At 39.9% G+C, this 27,064-nt stretch overlaps 1 protein-coding gene across 2 annotated transcripts in view; it reads left to right on the forward strand.

The window, feature by feature from the left end:
• ripor1 (RHO family interacting cell polarization regulator 1) overlaps nt 1-27,064 on the forward strand; it is a 108,090-nt gene that overhangs the window by 54,428 nt on the left and 26,598 nt on the right. For both annotated transcript variants that reach the window (XM_049574407.1, XM_049574406.1), the window contains exons 2-12: nt 9,557-9,680; nt 10,983-11,135; nt 13,379-13,457; nt 13,883-13,906; nt 14,491-14,544; nt 20,461-20,610; nt 20,908-20,971; nt 22,575-22,618; nt 22,868-22,993; nt 23,380-23,528; nt 23,677-23,809. In XM_049574407.1, coding sequence (XP_049430364.1) covers nt 9,583-9,680; nt 10,983-11,135; nt 13,379-13,457; nt 13,883-13,906; nt 14,491-14,544; nt 20,461-20,610; nt 20,908-20,971; nt 22,575-22,618; nt 22,868-22,993; nt 23,380-23,528; nt 23,677-23,809 — 1,074 coding nt within the window. In that variant the 5' untranslated portion in view covers nt 9,557-9,582. The remainder of the gene's footprint in view (nt 1-9,556; nt 9,681-10,982; nt 11,136-13,378; nt 13,458-13,882; nt 13,907-14,490; nt 14,545-20,460; nt 20,611-20,907; nt 20,972-22,574; nt 22,619-22,867; nt 22,994-23,379; nt 23,529-23,676; nt 23,810-27,064) is intronic.

Consider the following 27,064-nt stretch of genomic DNA (forward strand, 5'->3'; position numbering starts at 1 on the left):
GTCAAATAGCATGTGGTGTGTTAAGGTTAGGTTTAGGTTCATCCACCCCTGCTGTGCCTGTTTTGAGACATGGGCTGTACCCTCATAAAGGTATGACATATGACTGGTGAGACAGACCTTCCTTTCAGGGATGTGTTTGACTATCAGTACATATTATAATCAAGCAATGTAGTCTATTAACAATTTATCAACGTTGCTGCTTGCCATATTTGGGAAATGTTTCTGTCTCGATAAGTGTTTTTATCTTTTCTGTCATCCAGCCCTAGTGTATAAGTACAGGTTTCAAAAATTCTGATTTATCCTCGGTGGACCATGATTATGCACAGCAATCTCCATAACAATCTGGGTAGTATTTGTTGTGATCTGCTCTGCTCTGCTCTGACGAACATCCCCATCCTTAGGTCATCCTGCTGTTTGGGCAAAAACAGTCTAAGGGAGACATGGACCAAGTGGTGTGCTGTGTTTGGGTGTGTGTTCGTGTCCCAGGCAGTGTTTTTCCAGAATGGTCTGGGAGAGAGAGGCCAAAGAGCATCAAACAATAGGTGTGGTGTCACACACTCGCTTAGCACAGAGGCGTATGGAAGGCTGAGTGTGTGGCACAGAGCCACAGTCCCAGTGTTTATATGAGAACATCAATAACAGAGGAGATGGTGTGACTGGAATCTGTTGTTATCATTGGGCAGGACTGCACCACTGTTTGGATCAGGTAGGGAACACAAAATACAGCACAGTTTGACCAACATTTTCACTTTGATGGCTTTAACTGACCAACTTGGGGATGAGGGAGTTGAAGTTTGAATGGAGCTGATCGATCATTGCACTAAATGGGATTAGCTGATGAAAGTTAAATAATAAGGCCAGAGGTAACAGGAGACAGGACAGTGAGGTGTGACAGGGAGAAATGTGCCGACTACCACTGCCTTGTCTGAACTGGGACTCTGACAGAGACATGGAGCCCCGTCAAGGTTGGTGTTTTATGGAAAGGTTTGGACGTACTAAAGATACAAACCTCAGTTTGGAGGTTATGGTTTATATTTGATACAGCAGGGAAAACAAGAAATGCACAAGATGACATTTATTTTCTAATTGTAAACATGAAATGCTCATTGGTCATAACTCTTACTGAAAGATTAAGTCACTTAAACACTGGCATATGGTAGATGTAAATGAAGTGTGTGTGTGTGTGTGTGTGTGTATGTGTGTGCTTGTGTTTGTAAAAAAAAAAAAAAAAAAGAGCATATTTTAAAATATAGGCTAAAGGAGGGGGGGTTAATTGTCCATTAAGACAAGTGCAACATTTTTAGAATTCCCTTAATCAACCTTTTATAATGTATTGAGCTCATTTAACAATAACTATTTGGTTTTCAGGGCTTACCCAGCTAAGGAAAGTGACATACCAAACAAACCTCCTATGCTGAACAGTCTGGAACAGGTTTTTTATTTATTATTGGGGATGCAGGATAAAATCGGTATGTCATCGGTATTGGCTAGTATCTGCTATAAAAAGAACTTTGAAACTTGGCCAACATGCTTTTTCTTGTTTTCCGCAATGAATGAATATTGCATACATTTAAAAGTATTTCATGTCTCCATATGCTGGTTGGTTCATTAGGATAAGGGTACGCATGCATGATATGATTTTGATTCCACTACAGAAGAGACTTGATGATCACTAAAATGAGGTGGGGGAAAAAAGTTATCAGTTATCGGCCAAATAAGTTGTTATGTATCTACATATTGGCAAAAAAATCCAATATTGTGCATCCCCAGCTGACAGAAAACCAAGGCCAATTAGGGATCTGCACTGTAGTTGACAACATAAGCAGCCAATCAGGGACTATGTTGTAGTTGATCACGTAAAACGCAGGTTGCAGCTTGTAGAACAGGAACGGCAGATTCCAAAGCATCAAGCGCTAACTCTAACATTAGTAGAGTAAACATAGCAATAATTGAAGTTATTGCAGAAATAGAGTCAATAAAAAAAATTAAACAAGAACAAAAGTGTGCACTTGGAGAGTTTCTCAGAGAAAAAGACATTTTGCTGTTCTTCCAATTGGATTAGGTAAAAGCTTAATTTATTAACTGGCTCCGCTGGTCCGCGGGCTCGAGTCCGGCTTGCAGCCCTCTGCTGCATGTCAGTCCCCCCTCTCTCTGTCTCCCCCCTTCACTAACTGTCTTGTCATTCAAGGCAAAAAGCCCACAAAAATAATCTTAAAAAAAAAAAAAAAGTGTTGTGGCCGTGCTGCCTGCTCTCTCCGGCTTTCGGCTCGGCTCCGCTGGTAAAGAAGAAGATGTTCTCCTGTGTTATGCTGATTGGCCGAAGATGTTTGTCTGTCAAGGCAAGTATGCCCGCCCTCTGAAAGTTTTTGGGGTGGCACCGAGTCCAGACTGATACAAAGAGCGAATCAGAATGTTGAGCTCATGTCATCATGATGGTTGTGCCAGGCTAGGATAATACAGTATTTAATTTTAAAACCACATTAAGCTTATTGCTGATTTGATGGAGATTTATCCACTATAGCTACGAGGGATTCTACTGTAACTGGAAAGAATACCTTTCTATGTGTATGCCCTTTTTTAACTATATGTGAGTAGAAGGTGAGAAGTTTTTGATGCAAAATGGGTTAATAAGGTTCAAAGGGTCAGTGCATTTGGGGTGTCGGTGGCTTAGTGGTAGAGCAGGCGCCCCATGTACAAGGCTGTTGCCACAGCGGCCCGGGTTCGAGTCCAGCCTGTGGCCCTTTGCTGCGTGTCATCCCCTCTCTCTCTCTCCCCCTTTCACACTTAAGTGTCCTGTCCATTAAAGGCAAAAAATGATCTCAAGTTTGGATCTCAAATTACACAGAGGTGCCTTGAAAGTAATCAATCAGATTTTAAAGTCAAACCTAAAACAAACAGGGAGCTAATGAAGTAGACTGACAACTGTTAACTACTGATAAATGATACAGATGTTTTAAGAGATTTCTTACCGAGCATAAACTGTGCACTGTTACGAGACTGAGTTATAACTTAGCATCTAGACTTTCTCATAGTCAAGGGTGAGCTTGGTCAAGGTTCTCCTAAATGCATAAAATGCTATTCAGAAATTGACACGTATACACATATGCTTTGGACAAGTTCAGAGAAGAGAAAGATGATTTCATTACCTTGATGAGATATTTATTTGGAGCTATCACCCCTTCGGTGTGTTCTGGCAGCTAATGTGGCCAGTGCAAGGAACCACCACCACAATGTTAAATTAATAGCGTCTTTGTATATGACATCATACATGGGCGCTCTGTCCAGATGGAGGGCATGCAGCAGGAGGCAGAGTCTACCAACACTGACAAACAGGGGCTGATGTGGATCAAAAATATCTTCAGTCTGGAGGATTAGAGTTCACTAATTTCAAACATAAACCTTGAAATGTTGTGTTAAACATGCCAGTTGTATGCAATTACAATGTGCTGTGACAAGTTCTCTGTGGTTAGCCTTTAACAGTGTTTCACCAGACCTCTGGTGAAACTGTTGACTCAGTACATAGAAGATAGTAGCTGAAGTTAGCTGACATTACCTAGTAACATTAGCTAAGTAACCTAGTTACCTAGTAAAGATGGCCTGACAGCAGTGCACACAAAAGCGCGCACAAAATAGTTTTAATTCACTTAACTCCCGTACGCTTTCATGGGCTCGCAATGTAATGTTAGGAGGTCTGGAATTTGTAATTTGTGATCACAGTTGTGTCTACATTAGGAAAATAACTTTTCCTCTTTTTGTGTGGATCACATCCAACATGAGTTTTAATTTTCTGATGATACCCATTGCCCTCAGGTCACGTCACGTTCCTCCATTTCTAATTCACACAGTATACAGATTTATTACTTCCTGCTCTCCATCTGAATTGTCAGAAATGTCATGTGATTGCAAACAAGCTATAGTCTTATATAGCAAGAAAGACTGTTCTCAAATTCTAGATTTCTAAGTACATCCCTGCACTGAACAGCTGATATAAAAAGGTACTGAGAATAATTCTTCTGGAAAAGCTAACTTACACCATTAATGACAGTGTGGAGGGATTTATTAAGATATGGCAACCAGTCTTGGACACAGTGGACCCCTCTGGACTGGACTTTGTTCTACCTAATTACCACACAAACCTCAGTCAGTAGCCCTGGCTATTATATGCTTAAATCACTGAAATCAACAGGTCTATATTTTGGACAGGCATCTATATGGGACAGGCCTTTAATTCTTTTCACACAAAACTGTTGCTCAGCAAAGATTGGAAATACAATCAAATTGTTTACTTAAACCAGTATAAATATTACTTGTATAAAAATTAGGCCTCGGACAATATATCAGTTATATATCATTCATTTGATCTAGCTCCAACAGAGTTACGGCACTTAAGGATTACGGGACTCTCCATACCAACACAACACCACTCTCTGCTGTTAAAACAATGCTCACAACTTGGATTAATTGTCATAAAAAAAACTCTGGATTCTTTTGAGGACTCTCATAGACCAAAGCAATATGAATAACTTTCAGGGTAACAACTCGGTCTTATACATCAGAAGAAGTTCTTTAAAAAATGAAGATGTCTAATTGAGACAGGCGTTGTTGTTGTTTGTCAAAATGTGAAGCCACACTGGGCTAGTAGAAAGGAGTGGGTGCAAATCCTAGCAAATCCTAGTATTTCAGTGCAGTTATTTTGCCGTAGCACGTGTGTGTGTGTGTGTGTGTGTGTGTGTGTGTGTGTGTGTGTGTGTGTGTGTGTAGGCGCTGTGGGACTTTGTTGACTTAACCTAGTTTAAGTACTCACACAGAGCACAGAGGAGCTGATGGGGAGTAAGAGATAAAGGAAGACAACAGACTTCAGAGAGAGAAGCTGAGCCTGTCAGAGGTGGTGAGTGGACAAACAGAGCAAGTGGAAAAGTTGGGTCATACTGGGTCCATCACATTCAGGCACTTCCTCTTTAATTTCCTGCTTAATCATCATGTTGTGTTGTCACAGCAGTCCACTGTCTCTATGAGAAAGTTTAAAACAAATGTTTTAGTGAGGTTCTGGTGACAATTCCATATTATTCTAGTTCTGAGTATGGACAGAAAGACTTTTTTCATAGTTTTAATAGCAAAACACACACACACACACACACACACACACACACACACGCATTCTTGATGGTTTTCAAGGCCGGAAGTAAGTAATTTACAGCATATAGCTCCTGTTAGTATTTTAAACACTTGGAGTTTAGAGTAAAATTAATTGCTCCATGATATTCATAGTGCATGTTAAACAGTCATATCTTTACCTAAAAGGATAATGTGAGTCAAGAGAGTCATCAGTTAACAAAATATTCTTTCCATCCCTTGTGATTTAGTCAAAGTCCAGCAGGATTGACCTTTTCTGTTCAGTCAGATGGCTGCAGCCCTGAGGACTATCTCCCTTTGTTAAATTTCCTGTCAGGAGAGGCAGTTGCTTCTGACTTCCTGTAGGATTGTGACATTTCCTGTGCTGTGGGAGGGGGGTTTTGGCAGTCGTCTTGCAAAGGCCTTTCAGCTGTTTGAAGAAACAGGATGCAGGACACTGGATAGGCCACAGTAGGAAAACACTGCTTTAGCTGACAGAAATTAACCACTGACTTAATGCACAATAACAAAACATCACTTCAGGCCACAAGCTTCAAATGTTGGTTAAAGGCCACAGCAACAAAATGGATTTGCCTGCTTTAGGCCACATAATGTATCCACTTATTAGTCATTGTAGTTTTGAATGGTAGCATTATAACATGTTTAACGGGATGGAAAAACACTCCTGAATGTGGGATCTAAGTGACAACAGAGACTCTTCCAGTCTGTCATACCAATAAAACTTGTTGTATCTGCTATGTAATCATGGGGAAAAAAACAAGCACAAAAACTGTTCCACTAAAGCTGTCTCAGATTTTCGGCTGGACCTCTGAAGGGGTGACACCAGACAGTGGACTTTTCAATTGGTTGATCTAAGGAGCCTGACTCAACTGCCATCTCTCAGTTGGATTGTTGCAGTTGTGGGAAAATGTGGTTATGAAATGAAGGATCATGCCACTCAGGCTATATGGGGTGCTGAATGTCTGATTTTACATAAAATTACTTTGTTTCTCCCAAAAACTCATAACATTTAACCTATTTTGGTATAAATTTATTAATTAGAGCACTCACATAAGAATGTGTTGTTGTTGTGTAGAATGCTAAATAGCTAAATGCCTCTGCACCGGCATATGTGAGGCCGGAGGCATTATGTTTTTGGGTAGTCTGTCTGTCACTCCCATTCTCGTGAACCCAATATCTAAAGAACGCCTTGAGGGGATTTTTTCAAATTTAGCGCAGACAGCCAGTAGAGGTGGGCAATATGGTCCTAAAATAATATCACAGTATTTGAGGGTATTTTTGCAATAGCCATATTCTTGACAATATGACGTATTAATAAAAAAAATGAATTAAAGAAAATAGAATTGCATCAAAAAAGTGATGTAGTTTTACATGTCAACCTAACATTTTGTTTAGTTTGTAAACAACAACAGGAACTCAGAGTGAGATTCAGATTCTGTATACAATATTAATAGTACAACAGAATAAAATTACCACAAATTACACATTTAAACAGTTACCAAATACAAAAAATGTACCCTGGGATCTATATATATAAACCGACAGGTGATTTCCTCCTCTTTTAGCGAAATCCTAAATAATTGAGTAGTTTCTTTTTTTTCTCTGAACTAGATCTTTATGCCATGCCATTTCTCCTCCTGTCATCATGCTGTAACCCGTGACAGGCTTTCATGCTACCATAAATATTGCACGTTCACATGTATGTGGTTTTTTTGTCAAGCTTCACGTATGGTTTCATTACCAAAAGTTTAATCACTTGGGGACACTGACTCCCGTGTGCACGCGGCGAGAAAGGAGAAGGAGAGACGCTGTGCTGCTGCTGGTGGAGTCGCTGAGTGAGTTCCTCAGCGGGGAGGGTAACTTGCTGTAACTCGCAAAAAGAGTCTGAGAGGTCTGCAGCTGTTTATAAAACATTCGAGGATGCCCAGGCCTAACGACGCCACAGTTCAAGTTCACACGACGCCACAGTTCACAGTGCAAGTTGACTGATTCGCGGAGGCGGGTGGTATTCTAGTTTGTACTGATAAATGGCTCTGTCAAAATCAGCAGGCCAAGGTGCATAGAAAAAGCAGTTTGCTGTTTGGATATCTCTTTAGAGAAAGCCAAATAATTTGGATCTCTTCTGCTACCTTGGCCAGTGTTGCACATACACACACTATCCTGAAATGCAACAACCTGGAAGGACTGCATCCTGTTATAAAATAAGTTCTTGTGCCAAGAAGCCAAATTGTTTCATCGGGTGTTTCAACTCATTTGTCTGGTGTGGAAACAATGGAAACTACTGTTGCAAATGAAAATATAGATCAATTAGCAAAAAAGAACGACAAAACAAACAAACATACAAACAAAAAAACATGATTCGACAATCCATTGATGATAGGCGACACTTGACAGACCATATCTGACTATGTGAGTTTTTCATCAGGGATGAAACATAGAACTCTTGTATTCTATGTTCTGCACTAAGTCGTACACCCAATTAGGCATACAGCTTGTGGGACACAGACAAACAGAAGATTATCAAGACACAGAGGCTTTTAGAAAGTTTACAGAATTGTTGTCTGCAAGACACACAGGGACTATACCTACAATGCTTAAATGATACATTAAGACTCACCCAACAGACAGACAATGAAGAATAAGCAATTAATTGAAAGTTAAGGAAAAGAGATGAGCTTTGAGTTTGGATCTGACAAGCAGTCAGATGACCTAACAGGCTGTAAACAAACCAGAGGCCTGTACTCGGAACAAGGATTTGGGTTTAGCTGATAGCTGGTATATTGAATAGGTGGCAGCATAATGACATGGATAGGATCATTTTTATGGTGTTTACTGTGCCATCATACCATTATTAAAGATTACTCACCTGACACTTAATGATATTCAGCAGTGTTTCCAGCAGGAAATGAGTCAGGGAGTAAGATGCTGACTATCAGAACACAAGACAGTTAGTGGTTTCTGTCAGTCATTTGTGCTGTAATATATTCAGTTTTTTTTTCTCCTACTAGCAGCAAAATGTCTGTCCTGGTCCAGTTTGGTTTGCTGTTCGTTTCCATTTCAGTCAGTTTTCTATTTGCATTATCATTGTGCTCCATAGGCATCATTTAGGTATGGCGAGGTATGGCAGCTGCCATACCTTGGAATCGGGAGAAAAAAAAAGAGAGAGGTTCTGTAGTCATCTTACTTGTGTCATGGATGTATTAAAAGATGTGTCTGTGAAACAGTGCACTGTTTAAGTGATCAGATGTGATATGTTAGATAGTCCGAGGCACACTGGCTGGTTGTATTCATTGTATTGCACTTAAATAGGTCAATAATATGCTCATCAGTGAATACGAGTGTTACTGAATCAAATTGTTCGCCACTTCGCTCCTCCGCGAGTTTTGAGTTATGTGAGTTATCTGTGTGTTGTAAAAGCATTTTGCTCTGCTGCTGTAGACAGCCTGTCTAAATGATGTCTTGAAGCCTGTCTGATTGTATGTGGGTTTTTTTCTTCATGTCGGCATGTTAAGCTTGTATTTTTGGTCTCTGGAGACACTCCAATAAATTTGCCTATACAGTATTGTACCAAGTTGGCCTTTGTTTTACTGTGTTTCATACACCGGACCCCTTGGTTATCTTCTAGAAATGAGCTTGTAATTAATTTATTTTCTTTATTTTCTGTGAAGTTAAACACATGACTAATGATAATTAAACGTCCGCTCGCTGTCCGTGGTGCTGAAATAGGTCCGATGTTTTCACTGCTCTCACCAAGTCGTGCATTACATGCAGACATGAGGTATTAGGAATGTGAGAAACAGCTTCATGTCCTTTGAAACAGTTTTCAGTAGCATAGTATGTACTTCTGACAGGTCAAAGACCAAAGTGAAGTTTTATATAAGTTCATATTTTTGAAACTTCATCATCAGTAGCTCTGTGACGTCATGTCATATTGCCATTCCTTTAGCTTTTTCTGAAACTACGCCCCTGTTGTGCTCTATGGGTGATATTAAATGTCTTTGCTAGTGGCTGATATTTGGCTTTAAAATGAACTGTCAAAATCTGCCAAGAAAACACATGTTGGCAGATTTTGACAGTAAATGTTAATGAATGTAATATTCATTCTTTGTGCAAATTTGCACAAAAAATAAATATTACATTCATTAAAAAACATTCTGTTTCATGTCTCCATCTGCAGGTGGGCCATCAGGATAACAGCATGCATGCATAATATGATGTTAATTCCAGTACAGAAGAGACTTAATGATCACTCATTAGGCAGGGAAAAAAAGTAGATATATCAATATTGGTATCAGTTATCAGTCAAATGAGTTGTTATGTATCAGCATATTGGATATCCACAAAAGACAGAAGCTGGCTGATCAGTCTCTCATACAGTGGTGTCAGCAGTCTGTTGATGGTTCTTCTCTTCTGCTCTGTACAGGGAGTCCATCCCGAACTCTCTCCACCATGTCACTATCTGTTCGCCCAGCCAGACGCCTCGCATCCAGATCCATTACTAGGAGCCAGAGCTTTACTGGAGTCAACACCTACGACAAACCCTACAGGTGCACACACTTGAGATGACACCCTGTGTGTGTGTGTGTGTGTGTGTGTGCGCGCATCTTTAAATTAACATCTTTAAATAATGACAATGTTTCCGAAAGTGTTTCTCTTTCATTTCCTCACTGATTCAGTCCATATCAAAGCACATTAATTAGCAGACGTTTACTGTCAGAATCTAAATCCTGGTTGGATATCAGTTTGTTACTCAGGACTATCTAAAATTACTGCTTTTATGCGCTGTCAGTCAGTTCTTTAAACAGTGATTGTTGCCCTCACATTAAAATATCACAGCATCAAATCACTTCTAACCTCTATACACAGATATCTGTTTATGTATGCTTTATTGTCTTCAGATCATAGCCGATAGGTTCAGCAATTGAGTCACCCCAGCTCAGAATGTCCTTATTTTTGTGAGATGTTTTTTTTTTTTATAGGTGACACTGTTACCTTTAAAAAAAACATTCATGTTACATTCTTTCCTTTCATTGACATGTTGCCATGGTAAATTATTGTATCTGAGCTTCATTTTTGATGGCTTTTTTCATTCACCGTACACAACCTTAACTCAGTTTGAACATACTCAGAGTTGATTGAACTGACTCTGATCAGCTGCTCTGAAACCTAAAGCCTGGGGTTCCCATACCATGTACACATGTTAAAAGTTTAAACACTTTCAGTAAGACTTCTGTAAACAAAACTGTTAAAATTGTTCTTGCTCACATCATGTGAATCCAATTTCCTGATTAGATACAAATGCAGCATTGTTTTTTTTTTTGTTTTTTTTTTTAAATGTATTCTGTGTTGGCTGAAAAACTTAAAGTGGGATTAAAACAGGTTCCTAAATGTTTGAACTCTTCTACTGCCTCAACAGTATTGGGGATTTGGTCATATTAGAAGTATTAGATTTCACCAAGGGCAAGCAAGGGAGCTACTTTTGTGCACTGTTGTTACACCACAGTGCCTTTTTTGTTAATGAAAGTAAGACTTAGGAGTTGGTTATGTGGAGTCACCACAATAACCGGCTTATCTTGTGAAATACATGAAGATTTTTTTAAATTTGGTATGTAGTGATAGTGATGGTGATGAACAGAAAAAACAATTATTATAATAACATGAAACATTTGCACAGGGGAGACAGACAGACAGACAGACAGACAGACAGACAGTCAGTCAGTCAGTCAGAGAATGTCTGTGCGTATGAAAATGTCAGTCTTATGTGATATGATGATGCTGTTAGTTTGATCAAGCTGATTAGGGGGTGTCAGGTGAGGATGTCTGAGGATGATGTTGACCTGATGTTGCAGGAGCCTCTCAGTGTTCAGCACTCCAGGTCTCAACAGGAAGCCCAGCAGAGCCAGCAGGATGTTCACGATGTCTACCAAGTCCAACCCTCCACCTAAGGTTCCTCAACCAGAGCGACTGGATCAGGTCTACGAGGCGCTGAAGAAAGGCCTTCAGTGAGTGCACTAATACATACTAATAGCAGCTGCAAACTTTTATTTTGAGGGATCATGTCCTTGACGCTGTACTAGTGACTCCTACTCACTGACTGATACTTTTGAACTCTTTAAGTCCTGTGCACTGTACTCCTACATGCAGTATGGTTCAGGAGAAAGGACCTTTCATGGTTTGATGATAAATCTGCCTGACTTGACTTAGTGAGAGCAGTAGCCCTGTAGCCACCTCAAGGGAATTTCTTCACATTTGGCACAAATGTTCACTTTGACTTAAGGTCGAAGGTTAAGATCACTGTAACCTTTCATCTGTCTCATTCTCATGAACATGATATCTCAAGAACACCTTAAGGGAATTTCTATAAATTTGACACAGACGTTCACTTGGATTGAAGAAAAAAATGATTGGAATTTTGTGGTCAAAGGTCAAGGTCAGTGTGACCCCACACAAACTTTTTTTGGCCATAACTCAAGAATTCATATGCTACTGACAAAACTTCACACAAATGTCTAATAGGATTGAATAATGAAGAGATTAAATTTTTATATCCAAAAGGTCAAAAGTCAACTTCACTGTGACATCATAATGTTCTGAACAAAATACTTTTCTGGATATTATTTAATGACATAGTATCTTAGTGACAGAAGGGGAGACATTTGGTCAGACACTTACTTGGTGACACTAAGGGCTCTAGTTTCCCGGCGCAGCGCAGGGTGGCGAACCCCGCGCAGAGCTAGTTTCGAGCAGCGCAACCCGAGGCGCGCTTAGTTTGGTAGTTTGGCAGACCCAGGTGCGCTGAGATGGGTGTGGCGGCGCAGCAGGGGGAGGTGTCGACAGATCCAGCTTGGCGCAGTGACAGTTTTGTGCCAAAAGGCTTCACCGAAGGTGCGCTAAAAGCTCGCCAGCTGAAACCAGGTCTACTGTCAGCGCAGGCGGAGCGCAGCCGGTGTAAGCCGAAGTTTGGCTGACCGGTGGACAGTGCGCACACGTCACCAAAACCTCACAGGCAGGTTTCCAGAATATCAGGCACATTAACGATGCAATAAATACCCCAAAAAGAGAGTGCGCGCACACGAGAGAAACGCAACATTGATTTACAATTGTGGTGACCTCCTCCCAGGCTACGTTTGCATCATCAGCCTGTGGAGGTCTACTCGCAGTTCCGTATATTCGGACACTGCGAGCTTGGACCTCCCGGACCAAAACATCAGTTTCCTCCTGGGAGAAGTTTGGCCGTATGACGCTGCTGCTCTCTTCTGCCATGGCGAATTGAGTAAACTCTCATTACGCCTTCGCGCGGCGCATTTAAGGGCGAGGAGAGGGGCTCATTTGATTGGTGTGATGTGTGTAAAACCCACTCCACGCCTTCTCTCCTCCCTCTTTCCGACTTGCGCAGGTAGGAGGGACGGAGGTGTGAAAGAGTAGCAGGTGCGCTGCGGCCCCGCCTCGCCCAGTCTGCGAAACTAGAGCCGTAATTGTCAACCCTGAAACTGTGCTGATTGTATAGATCTTCTGTGCTGCTGGGGGAAAATGAGTGTGAAGCATCCAGACATGGATGTAAATTGTAAGAGGAATTTGACTGGCGCACAGAGGCATACCACCACAGGATGGTAATTCTAGTTCAGGCTTTCTGCCCACCATCTCAAACCAAACTGTCTTTCTCTCTATAACCAATAGGCTTTCACTTTACACTTACAGGAATATTTGGACGATTTGAGAAATAGTCTTATTAGCCTTCTTGCAGAGGCTTAGATAAGAGGTCTGGGACCACTCTTATCTTTGTCAAATATGAAGCAACAGCCGGTAGACTGTCATTTTAGCTTACCAGAAAGAGTGGAAACAGTCAGGCCCTGTCCAAAGGTACAAAAATCCACTTACAGTACTAACACCTCTAAAGCTCAACACGGTATGTCCTGTTTGTTTAATTTATTTTCTAAATGTCAGCCTATTGCTCTTTGAGATCAGCTGAAGGGTGGAAACACCCAGAACACTCAGCTCTAATTAATTTTCCTTAAGACGAAATAAATGTTGGAGAGCAGCACAGTGGGAGAGCTGGCAGTGAGAGATGCTCAGTTACTGCAGAGGACAAAGTTTGTCAAAACTTCAGCACATAGAAGCAAAAATATCTGCATGGTTACACACTACAGAGGGTATGTTTAGCCACTTACCCTTTAATCACTCCTGTGTGTGTGTGTGTGTGTGTGTGTGTGTCTGTGTCTGTGTCTGTGTGTCTCTGTTCTCTCAGGTCTTACCTGCAGGTTCATCAGATGGACTTGGACAGCCTCAGCAGACAGATGAAAGAAACAAAGAGGAACTCCAGACTGGTACGTTCTGTGGTTGTACGGTTTGGCTCAGCCTAGTTCTTTTCACCTGTTCAAGTCTAACCCTGTTACTATCTTCTTATGTCTAATGTGGATACAAGTAGTTCTATTTCTTGACTTTCTTGGTTTTTCTTTGGGCTCAGTGTGTCCTTGAACGCACCTGCACACAGAGGTTTCAAAAAGGTCCCTTTTTGTTAAGTTGAAAAATATCAAAATGTACAAGCTCGGGAATTGGCTGGTCAGTAGTGTTTCCTCTTTTGTCACACTGTTTCAGTCTGTGGTATTAAGCATTGTTGACACCTTGAAGTTAAATTTTGGTTTGAAAAATTAAAATGTTCTGACAAAGCAATGTACCTGTTAGCATAAAAAGTAAACCACTTCATTAAAAATGAGTGATACTGATGACTTAATGTTTTCTGCCTCTTCAGGGTTTCCTCTATGAACTGGACAAGGTGAGCTACTGTGAATACTTTCATACTTACTTAATTCAAATTGTCTCCATGTTTACCTGTTGTTTTGATAATTTAGTATAATGTGCATTTTCACAGCACACACATTTCACATTCTATCAGCACAACAGTCATGTCATAGTTACCACTCTGCTGCTCTCACTTTGTCTTCTCTATACTAATTAGTTTCAGTCACTTTAACAGCCTTAAAAAACCCACAGAAGTAAATTCAAACACTTCCTGTACAGATGTTGCATATAAAAAACCTTCCAGCTGCTCGAAGGGCATAATTCCCACCTCTCCTGCTAGGCTTTTAATTTGAAACATATGTAGGAAGTGTTGACTGTATCTTAACAGCAATCATAAAACAGGAACTAGAATGCAGTATTTTTGAGTTGTGTTGTGTGTGCTATGGCGATTTGTGAGATGACTCCCTACATCACAGGTGACAGGGGCCACCTCAGTGTATATCGTACCACAAACCGTTATTTGTAGCAAACCTTTAGACAGACCTGGATTGACATATTGTGAAAGTAGTCCAGTTTGACTAAAAGGAATAAATGGGACTCTTTGATTTTCTCTGACAGCAAGTGAAGGTGACTGAGAGGTACATAAGACGACTGGAGTTTCACCTCAGCAAGGTAAGAACGAACGATGCCTTTCAACATCACTAAACGTTTTCGGGAAAAAAAACCTGTCCAAAGCGTTTTGGAAATGTCACAGGAATATGTTTGTGATTTACCTCTGTTGGACTGATTGCTCACATTTAGATTTAGATGCAGATTTTGTCCTCACATTGCCTTTTAATGTCTCCTGACATGTCATTTTGTTGTGAGATTACTCTTTGTATATCTGTCATTGGTTACTTTGTGCGCAGACAGTGGTTAATGCAGAAAAATGTTATTGACACCACATCATTCCTGGAGTAAAGAGCATTCTGCTGTAGATGCTGCTTTTTCTGTCAAGACTTGCTGACTATAGTACAACTTAGTGGTCATATTTAGATTTAGCCAGTGTTGCTGAGGATCTTTTTGTTATACAGATAAAACGAAGTACTACTTAACAGTACTAGTTTGACTCATCAGATACACATGGCCTCTGGACATGGTTACAGCACAAGAGGTGTAGCCTCTGGTCACATAACACTCTGGCACCAAGATGAATTTTTGTAAATCTGCCATTATATACAGGTCAATAGCACTGTGGAATTCTCTGCGTATTGATATTATATCTACTGTCAATGTCAAAATCACCTTTCAAAAGCTTCTAAAGAAATATCTTGCCAGATAACAAGATAAGCATCTAGTGCTGTTTTAATGTACTTTTGTTCTTAATTTTATATCCTTTTTATAAATGTATCTTTCTGCTGCTATGTTGAATTATGGTTTAGTCCAGAGCTCAGCAACCTTCACTGTCAAAAGAGCTATTTTTGGCCAAATAATCCGCCTGTAGCCGCAAAACATATTTGAGCCTTATAATGAAGGCAACAGTAAGTCCAAATTCACCCATTAACATTACTTATAGGTAGGGCTGGGCAATATGACCAAAATCTCATATCACGATATAGTTCATTTTATATCCCAATAATGATACATATCCAGATATAGCCATTATTAATTTTTATATAATTTTTTGCTGAAACCACAGGGAGCCACTGGAGAGGGGTGAAAGAGCTTCATGTGGGTCCGGAGCCACAGGTTGCCTATTCATTTCAATTCAATTCAATTCAATTTTATTTATAAAGCCCAATATCACAAATAACAATTTGCCTCACAGGGTTTTACAGCATACGACATCCCTCTGTCCTTTAGATCCTCACAGTGGGTAAGGAAAAACTCCCCCCCAAAAAAAACCCTTTAACGGGGGAAAAATGGTAGAAACCTCAGGAAGAGCAACTGACGAGGGATCCCTCTTCCAGGATGGACAGATGTGCAATAGATGACGCACAGAACAGATCAACATGATAAATTAACAGTAATCCGTATACAAAATGATACATAAAGAGAGACCGAGAGAAATGCTGGACAGACAGTAGCTTACAACAACATTAATTTAAGTAATAATATTATTATAATAATTATGGCTATTGTGGTACAATATGTTTTAGGTATATATTAATATATGATGACACTAATCATATGTGTATAATAATAGTAGAAGTATGACTAATGATAACATCAGCAGCAGGAGGCATCAGGCAGGACCACGGCAGCAGCACAACCACACACGTCACACCATACAGGCACCACTGCGATATGAATTAACCTGCGAGTCAGTGGAGCACAAAGGCTCTGGAGAAGAAGCTAAGTTAGCGAGATGCAGTAACAGGACAAGAGTGTTAGCAAAGGAGAGAGAGAGAGGGAGAGAAGATGCTCATGTATTATGGGACGTGTATTGTAAAAAGTCCTCCGGCAGACTAGGCCTATGCCAGCCTAACTAGGGGCTGGTACAGGGCAAGCCTGAGCCAGCCCTAACTATAAGCTTTATCAAAGAGGAAAGTCTTAAGTCTAGTCTTAAATGTGGAGACGGTGTCTGCCTCCCGGACCGTAACAGGAAGATGATTCCACAGGAGAGGAGCCTGATAGCTGAAGGCTTTGGCTCCTGATCTACTTTTGGAGACTCTAGGGACCACGAGTAACCCTGCGTTCTCAGAGCACAGTGTTCTGGTGGGATAATAGGGCACTATGAGCTCTGTAAGATATGATGGAGCCTGATCATTTAGAGCTTTATAAGTTAACAGTAGGATTTTAAATTCAATTCTGGATTTTACAGGGAGCCAGTGCAGAGAAGCTAAAACAGGAGAAATATGATCTCCTTTCTTAGTTCCTGTCAGTACATGTGCTGCTGCATTCTGAATTAGCTGGAGAGTTTTTAAGGACTTACTAGAACTACCTGATAGTAGAGAGTTACAGTAATCCAGCCTTGAGGTAACAAAAGTGTGGACCAGTTTTTCTGCATCTTTTCGGGTCAGGATAGGCCTAATTTTCGCAATATTACTCAGATGAAAAAACGCAGTTTGTGAGGTTTGTTTTAAATGAGAATTAAAAGACAGATGTTGATCAAATATTACTCTGAGGTTTCTTACGGTAGTGCTAGAGGCCAGAGCAATGCCATCTAGAGAAACTATGTCATCAGATAAAGAGTCTCTGAGTTGTTTGGGGCCAAGAACAATAACTTCAGTTTTGTCTGAATTTAACATAAGAAAATTGGAGCTCATCCAGGTTTTTATGTCTTTAAGGCATTTTTGAAGTTTAGTTAATTGATCAGTTTCTTCTGGCTTTATTGATAAATACAACTGTGTATCATCCGCATAACAATGGAAATTTACAGAGTCATTTCTAATGATGTTACCTAAGGGAAGTATATATAAAGTGAACAGAATTGGTCCGAGCACAGAACCTTTTGGAACTCCAAAACAAACTTTAGTACGTAGAGATGATTCATCATGAACATGAATGAACTGAAAATGATCAGATAAATAAGATTTAAACCAGCTTAGTGCAGAACCTTTTAGGCCAATTAAATGTTCCAGTCTCTGTAGCAAAATTTGATGGTCAACAGTGTCAAACGCTGCACTAAGATCTAATAAAACAAGTACAGAGACGAGTCCTTTGCCTGAAGCAATCAGAAGGTCATTTGTAATTTTAACTAGTGCTGTCTCAGTGCTATGATGCACTCTAAATCCTGACTGAAATTCCTTAAATAAATTATTATCATGGAGAAAGTCATACAGCTGGTCTGCGACTACTTTCTCAGGGATCTTTGAAAGAAAGGGAAGATTAGAAATCAGTCTACAGTTGGCTAACACCTCTCGATCCAGGGTGGGCTTTTTTAGAAGAGGTTTAATTACAGCTACCTTAAAAGACTGTGGTACATAGCCTCTTAATAAAGATATATTGATCATGTCTAATATGTGAGTGTTAACTAAAGGTAAGACCTCCTTAAGTAGCCTAGTTGGGATGGGGTCTAAGAGACACGTTGATGATTTAGATGAAGAAATCACTGCAGTCAATTCTTGAAGAGAAATTGGGGAGAAGCAATCTAAATATATATTAGGTCTTACAGCTGTGTTTGAGGGCAGATTGGTTCTGTTTGTCATTAAAAAAGCTCATAAAATCATTGCTGCTAAGGGCTAAAGGAATACAAGGCTCAATAGAGCTGTGATGCTTTGCCAGCCTGGCTACAGTGCTGAAAAGAAACCTGGGGTTGTTCTTATTTTCTTCTATTAATGCTGAGTAATAGTTTGCTCTGGCATTGCGGAGGCCCCTCTTATATGTTTTGAGACTGTCTGTCCAGATTAAACGAGATTCTTCCAGTTTGGTTAATTGCCAACCGCTTTCAAATTTTCACGATATTTGTTTTAATTTTCAGGTTTGAGAGTTATACCAAGGAGCAAACTTTCTTTGTTTTGTAAACTTCTTTTTAAGAGGAGCTACAGAGTTGAGTGTTGTTCGCAGCGAGCCTGCAGTGCTATCAACAAGATGCTCAATTTGGGAGAGTTTAATGTCGGTACGGGAAACCTCTGTTACAGAAGGACATGGTATTAAATTTAACATCGATGGAATTATTTCCTTGTATTTTGCGACAGCACTATCTGATAAACATCTAGTATAGTAACTGTTGCTGAGTGGCGTGTAATCGAGTAGAGAGAAACCAAAAGTTATTAAATAATGATCTGATAGCGAGGGATTCTGTGGAAAGACTTTTAGGTTATCAATTTCAATTCCATACATCAGAACTAGATCGAGGGTATGATTAAAACAGTGAGTGGGTTCATGTACACCCTGACTGAAGCCAATGGAGTCTAATAATGAGATAAACGCGGTAGCCAGGGAGTCATTATCAACGTCGACATGAATGTTAAAATCGCCTACAATAATAACTTTATCTGATTTAAGAACTAGACTGGATAAAAACTCTGAGAATTCAGATACAAATTCAGAATATGGGCCAGGAGCACGGTACACTATAACAAATAAAAGTGGCTGCGAGGTTTTCCAGGTCGGATGTAAAAGACTTTAAAAAAAACGAGGCTTTAAAAGGAATTATAATCTAGTTTAGGTTTAGGGTTTATTAATAGACTACAGTTAAAAATGGCTGCAACTCCCCCTCCTCGGCCGCTGCCTCGAGGAATGTGGGTATTTTTATGACTGGGGGGAGTGTATTCATTTAGACTGGCATATTCATGTTGACACAGCCAGGTTTCAGTGAGACTGAGTAAATCAGTATCATTATCTGATATTAATTCGTTTACTAACACTGCTTTAGACGATAGACTTAATTCGCCTGTATTCTTAACTCATGTTTGTACTGTATTTTAATGTGTAGGACCCCAGGAGGACTAGAGGCATTGTCATGTGTTTCTAGTTGGGATCCTTGAATAAACAAGAAATCATACTGTATATGTCAGTAATAGCAGAGGTCTGACAATCACCATTTATATGCCTCCTCAACATTAACAGCCACAGTCGGAGGCCTCATGTTTTCCGGATGTCCATCTGTACATCCATCCGTCCGTCCTATTCTCATGAAAATGATATGTCAGAATGTCTTGAGGGAATTTCCTCATATTTGGTGAAAAAACATCCACTTGGACTCAACAATGAACTGATTAGTTTTTGGTGGTCATAGTCAAAGGTCACTGTGAACTTGTCTGTCTCATTCTTGTGAACTTTATATCTCAAGAACGCTTTGAAGAAATTTCTTCAAATGTGGCAAATATTCACTTTGACTCGAAGATGAACTAATCAGATTTTAGTGGCTAAAGGTCAAGATCACTTTGATCTCCCAAAACATGTTTTTGGCCAAAACTCATGAACTCATACGCCAATTATGACAAAACATCACACAAATGTCTAATAGGATAAAATGAAGTACTATTGACATTTTGTATCCAAAAGGACAAGGGTCCTTCACTGTGACATCATAATGTTTTGCAAAAACACCTTTCTGGCCATTACGCCATATTTCAGGAACAGAAGGGGAGACATTTGGTCAGATACTGAATTGGTGACACTAATCTTGGGTGTCCACCTTAATATTTTGCTGATTGTATAGATCCTCTGGAGCAACCAGACTGAGGACTAGAAAACAGGAGAGCACAAATAGTACCTCCATCAAATATGCATACCCCATGGTTTAGTTTGCTATAAACAATTATTTATACCTTCAGCTATTGTATTCCACACTGGTACCAGCAAGCAAAACCATTAAGTGGCTGAGCGGTTTATTATTTATGTGCTTTGTATTGCATAGTGTTGGGTGTAATGATTGAAATTTTAATGTATGCTTTGATCTGTGATTGAATTTCGTATTTATTGTGTTTTGAGTGTTGAAACAAAGTGTTTATAGAGACTGCAGATTGCTAGTAGCTGGTACAATACATCTCTTCACCTTGTGTGAAATTAATGTCTTTTGTACATTGTCCCTGACAAATAAGTGTATAAACCAAACAAACCTGTCCAGCACCAGTGTAGTACTGACATACATTTTAAACTGTCCACCTGCCATGAGGCTGTTCTTCGGACAAGCAGATGAAATGTGTACCCTTTTCCCAGATTGAGGAGCTATATGAAGCCTACTGCCTGCAGAGGAGACTCAGGGACGGAGCCAACAAGATGGTGAAGGCTTACACTGCCTCTCCAGGCAGTAAGGAGGCCAAGGAGAGTTTAGCAGAAGCCAATAAAGGATACAAAGAGTACACAGAGGTAAGATGAAGAAGATGGAGGAGGGGGAAGATAGAGTGACAGTGGATTAAGATAGATGGAAGAAAAATGCTGTATGTATTGTGGGAGAATAAGGCCAATCCATGCATAAGTGGTAGGACAGTATATTAAAGAGTAGCAGATGTAACAACACAGCTGAACTGGACAACAAGTTGTTTCTTGGGGATAATAAAGATGTCCTAATCCAACTAATAGGTGTCACTAATAAAGTACAGTTCTGTATTTCCTTCCTGTTTGGTATACATTAATAAATGAAAGTCACTCTGATCCTTTATGTAGAACATGTGTGTGTTGGAGAGTGAGTTGGAGAACCAGCTGGGGGAGTTCCACATTAAGATGAAAGGTAAGAATGAATCTTCAATGGCTAGTTCACCTGTCCGTTTTCACTCCTCGTCCCATCCTGGAGGACAGCCTAGTCAGACAAGCATGAACTGATGAAGCGTCTTGGATAAGAGGTGAAACGTCTTCTAAGACAAAACTAAGTCCAGTTGCATTCGATTCAGTTGCCTTGAGATAAGTATGACCTGGATAAATGAGAATATCCACAGGCATTGATATCATTCTGTGCGACTTCCACTTCCCAGGAACATAATATGGAAATCATCCATAAATCCTCCTAGAAATGCATAAAAATCCTCATATTTTAAGTTGTTCTTCAGTATCAAAGTAATCCAGTCATAGCTGTGAGTGCATTTATCGATACACTGCAAACAGGAATTGTTAAGAGCTCAGGCGGGAATTTTGATGGCGCCAAGATATAAAAAAACATAGCCTAAAAAAAAAAGCAGGGTTCAGAAAGGAACATCAGTACCTTCCTGAGATTGACTTTACAACAGATCATTTCATAAGCTTTTATGGGGTCTGTGCTATTTGAAATTTTCATGCCTCCGCACTGGTGATAGCTGTGGTCGTCCATCCGTCCCATTCTTGTGAACACGATATTTCAAGAACGCCTTGAGGGAATTTCTTCAAATTTGGCACAAACTTTCACTTGGACTCAACGATGAACTGATGAGTTTTTGGTGGTCAGTGGTCACTGTGACCATGTCTGTTTCATTCTTCTGAACGTGAGATCTCAAAAACACCATGAGGGAATTTGGTGGTCAAAGGTCAAGGCAACATGTTTTTGGCCATAACCGAAGAATTCATGTACTAATTGTGACAAACATTTTATACAAATGTCTACTAGGAAAAATTGATGATTGAAGTCATGACATTTAATATGCAAAAGGTCAAAGGTCAGCTTTACTGTGACATAATAATGTTCTGCAAAAACACTTTTCTGGCCATTATGCAATGTCATAACTCAGGAACAGAAGGGGTGACATTTGGTCAGATATTGAATTGGTGACGCTAATCTTGGGTGTCCACCTTGAAACTGTGCTGATTGTCTATGCTGTCTGGGGGCAAATGTGTGAAGAATCCATGTTTTCACAGACATAGATGCAAACTGTAAGAGAAACTTGACCTGTTCGCGGAGGCATACAATCACGAGTTAGTAATTCTAGTTTTGTCATCAAATTCATTTTCAAATAGGCCTATATGTTGGTGTCAGCTTGTTTTCATGTATCAGATTAACAAAAACATTTGAATGAATTTTCACACAAAAGTCTAATTTCATACTGAGCTCATAAAAAAAAAACAAAAAAAACCAAGCAGCTTTACTGACTGAAAGAACTATATATATATTGTATACATATATACAAGAACACCACTCTAGCTGGGATGTAAATTACAGCAGGACCAGCAAGTTCACAGGAAAACAAGAGGTAACTATGGGTGTAATTATTACTGGGGTTAGGGTGAAAAATTAACCACACACATGCTCGGTATTAAAGTCACTGATCAGCACAGGTAATGTTAGAGTCAACCAAGAGAAATAAATCCAGTCCCAGTAGCCCCAGTGAGAAGCTGATAGGCTACATCTGTTTCTATTTGTCTTTCAGGTCTGGCTGGATTTGCTAGATTGTGTGCTGGTGACCAGTATGAGGTTAGTCTGTCTGTCTTGTCTCTCTCTCTAATTAGACAACAGTCTGTAAATACTGATAATATTATTCAATACACTCATAACATACTAGAGGAAAGGGATTGCGAATGCACTAGGCCTATAGTAAATAGCAATACAGACCGTAGAAAAAAGTCCTAGAAAGTATACAGACACAGCTCTACTGATATACAGGACACTGTGTGTGTGTGTGTGTGTGTGTGTGTGTGTGTGTGTGTGCACGCGCGCATTCAGATCTTTATGAAGTACGGTCGGCAGCGGTGGAAGCTCCGAGGCAGAATAGAGATCAATGCCAGACAGCTGTGGGACAGTGAGGAGATGGTGTTTGTGCCGCTCATCAGTGAGTTCCTCTCTGTGAAGGTCAGTCCCTCCCAATGTCAAACTGTTTGACTTACTTTGGATTTATTTGAATTTATACTAAGTTCTGATTTGTCAGTGTAAGAGTTCTGATCCTGAATGCTGCTCTTAGTAATGAAATAGCCTATGTATGCTTCATGTTTTCTCTTGTTGTGGTATTGATGAATACACCCATATTCAGGATTTTGTACTACCGAGTCGGTTCTGTCTTTTACTTTTTTACTTCTCTGAAGCCTTAAATGAGGAACAGGTGGGGACAATAGTGTTACCGCTTCTGTTGATGTACTTACACAGAGTGTAGGTCTCAACCTGAAGGTGATATGACTTGAACTGTTGAGGGCAGCAAGACTTTGGTAGTGTGATCAAACCATATTTCTGTGGTCTCCTAGGTAACAGAGCTGAAGAGCTTAGCCAATCACGTGGTTGTAGGAAGTGTTTCCTGTGAGACTAAGGACCTGTTTGCTGCACTACCCCAGACGGTTGCTGTGGATATTAATGACCTTGGGACTATTAAGCTAAGCCTCGAAGTCACCTGGAAGTAAGTTTTGCCAGCTATGCTTTACACTGAAAATTATAGTAAGCTTCATTAGAACTGCACTGTTGCACTGATATTGATTAACAAAATATATTATTTTGTCTTTTGTCTCCATCTCCCCCTTCCTCCCTTCCTTTTATCCATCTGTCAGTCCATTTGATAAAGATGACCAGGGGTCAGTGGCAAGCACTGTCAACAAAGCTCCAACTGTCAGTAAGAGAATCTCAACAATCTTCAACCAGAGTCCACCTGACACGCCATCTTTGCGTGAACAAGCCTTCTATGTGAGTTCTCTCAGTACTCTAGTTGCCTTTCTTTTACCTTTGTTCTCTCCAGAGAAACCTTTGGCTGTTTTTGAAAAGAGTGATACTGGAATATTTAGCTTTAAGTTGCTGATTACTGGTGTTTTGTGCAATATTCACTGCCCTCATACTTGATTATTGTAAAACCAAAATTAAATGCAAGTCAAATGTGAGAGGTGCAGACAACTGAGGACCTCCTTTTTATGCCTCTTCACTGGTGATAGTCATTTTTGTTGTACGTTCATGCCATTCTTGTAAACACAATATCTCAAGATAGCCTAGGGAGCATTTCTTTGGATTTGTTACAGATGTCCACTTGGATTTAACAATGAACTGATTAGATTTTGGTGGTCAAAGATCAAGGTCACTGTGACCTTATCTGTTTCACTCTTATGAATGCAATATCTCAAGAATGCCTTGAGGATTTTATTTTTTTTTTTTCTCAGATTTGACTCAAATGTCCAGTTGGACTCAAGGATGAATTATAAGATTCTGATGGTTAACGGTCAAAGTCACTGTGACCTTGCATCCATCTTATTTTTGTGAATGTGATATTTCCAGAACGCCTTGAGAAAATTTCTCCAAATTTGGCACAAACATACACTTGAAGTTAAGGATGAGCAGACTAGTATTTGGTGGTCAACAGTCAGTGTCACTGTGACCTTGCCTTCATCTCATTCTTGTGAACAAACATTCACTTGGACTCAAAATAAACTGATTAGAATTTGGTCAAATGTCAAGGTCATAAAATACATGTTTTTGGCCAAAATTCAGGAATTCATACAGTAATTATGTCACACAAATGTCTAATAGGATAAAATACTGAAGTGATGACATTTTATATCTAAAAGGGCAAAGGTCATAATGTTCTGCAAAAACACTCCTCTGGCCATGAATCAACGGTATATCTCAGGAACAGAAGGGGAGCATTTGGTCAGATACAGAATTGGTGACCCTACTCTTGGGTGTCCACCTTGAAACTTTGCTGATTGTATAGATCTTCACTGTTGCCAGGTTGAAGATGTGTGTGAAGCATCCAAGTTTTCACAGACATGGATGTAAACTGTTACTGCAACTTGACAAGCTTGCAGGAGCATACAACTGCAAAGCAGTAATTCTAGTTTTTACACAGACTCTATTGCATTTAGTTTGTCTGTGGCCCTTTAGGAGAGTTTTGTAGATTTTACTAAAAATTGATTCATGTGAAAATAAGAAGCAAGACCTTTCTCATCAAAGAATCTTTCGGCTTCATTACATGTCTGAAACTGGAGTATACTTGCGAAGAACAAGACAGAGTTGAGACCTTGTGGTTTTGAACCACTGCTGTAGACCAAGTATTTGAGTTTAGCCAACATCTCCAGCTCCCTAACTGCTCCACTGTTTCTCCACTGCCCTTTGTTCGACTTGCTGCTACTCTGACATGCAGTCTCTGCCTCGGAGTCTGACCAGGCGGCAGCACTGGCCGCTGCTGGAAATCTTCAGAGACACACTTAGCCAGAGCTGTTCCTGTAATGACAACTCACCAACACGACAGCCCACTGCAGTAAGTCATTGTGGAGTAGCACCCCCACTGGTATACTGACTAGTGACAGTAATGATGGTATAGAATATTAGAAATTTAGAACAGTAGTCTCCATTGTTATGTTTATGGCTTCACACAGCTATGAGGTATATATGCAGGGTTTCCAAACAGCTCTCCAGCTGATTTCACTGATTGTCAGTTCCCATTTGAAAGCAAGAACTGGAAATCTGCTGCTGTAGTGTTTGGTCAAACTACAGATCTGCATACATATCACTCTCCAAAGGCCTATAGGGCAAATAGGGCCTCCTGACAGAACCTAGACAATACTTTCAGCCATACCCTGGTGGTAATTGCTGATGATATGAAAGCACAGCTTTTCTGTGTGCAGGAAATTCTTACTGACTAAACTACTACTACTGACTCACGTGCTTTAGACAATCTGGATAAACTCGTGGTTTATTTACAACCTGTCTGATTATCTGACTGCTTCGTGTTGCCCCATTGAACTTCCTTATAGTGATGTTGTCTTGTTCTCAGATTGTAAGTTATTTTGGTGAGTACAAAGTTTTTATAAGTAATACAAATAACGGTCAAAACAGGAATTACACCTTAGTCCTTGAACATCTAATAAAGTAATTCTGAGTGCAAATGCCTTTGAAGCTGTGAATTATGTAAATTTGATGGAAAAGTACCTTTTAAAGCTAGGGCTCTCAAGCCACGTATCATCTGATCATGTCTTAAGGTCCAGACACACCAAACCAACATCAGAGAACTAGCTGTAATGAAAGCTAACTGTTGCATCACCTCAAGTCACCTGTGTCTCAGCCAAGAAGTTTCATGTGAACACACCACAAAGACTACAGCCTACAACTACAGTGGTAGTCTGTATTTGTCATTCAAAAAGAGAAACCGGAAAACTGTCTTGATGCTAGTTAGGCAGTTAGCACATTAACCATACAATCCAGTGTTGAAAGAACAGAGCATATATAGCAGTGAACAATAACACAAACCATCAGGAAACATTTCTGCTAAAGAGCTTGAGGGCTAAAGAAAAAATTCTCTTACTTTTTGTCACAAGTTTGTTTTGGTCTCACTCCCTCTTGACTGTAGCTCTTTGTTTTACTTTCCTCACTTCCATTTCACTTCCATTTCAAACTCGACCTTCTTTCACACCAATGTCAGCTCAGTCAAGCACTGCAAAACGTGGATGTGATTGTGTTTCAAATGGTGTTAGACAGTCCAACAAACACTTAGTTTGAAGCACACTGAGATTTTGTATAATAATGCTATGATAAGTATGATGACTGATGACAAGTACACACCATGTTGATAATGTTGTAATGTTTGGTTTAGGTCACAAACGTTCCTCCAAAACCTTTAGGATTTAATGGCAATATGTAGAAGCTTTAAACACTGTTTTCAATTTTAGTTAGCATTTTGATGCTACTATGTATATTTGGAAGTGTGTCCACTACGCTTTGTTTACCTCAAGGATCATTGTTGACATATCAGTTTCCAGTCGCTTGTTGTTTTGCAGTATGCTCAGTTTGCAACAAATATGGCCGCTGCAGTAGAAAAGAAGAGAACAAAGCAGAGTTGAACACTGCTTGTTCTGTTAATTAATGACTTGTTAATGATTTGAGTTTGCCAGATTGTTTAATCTGAATCCTCAAAAGCTGTGGCTGTGATCCAGTTGAACCCAATCAACAACGGAT

This window comes from Epinephelus fuscoguttatus, linkage group LG4 (genome assembly GCF_011397635.1).
Source record: "Epinephelus fuscoguttatus linkage group LG4, E.fuscoguttatus.final_Chr_v1".
Lineage (NCBI taxonomy): Eukaryota > Metazoa > Chordata > Actinopteri > Perciformes > Serranidae > Epinephelus > Epinephelus fuscoguttatus.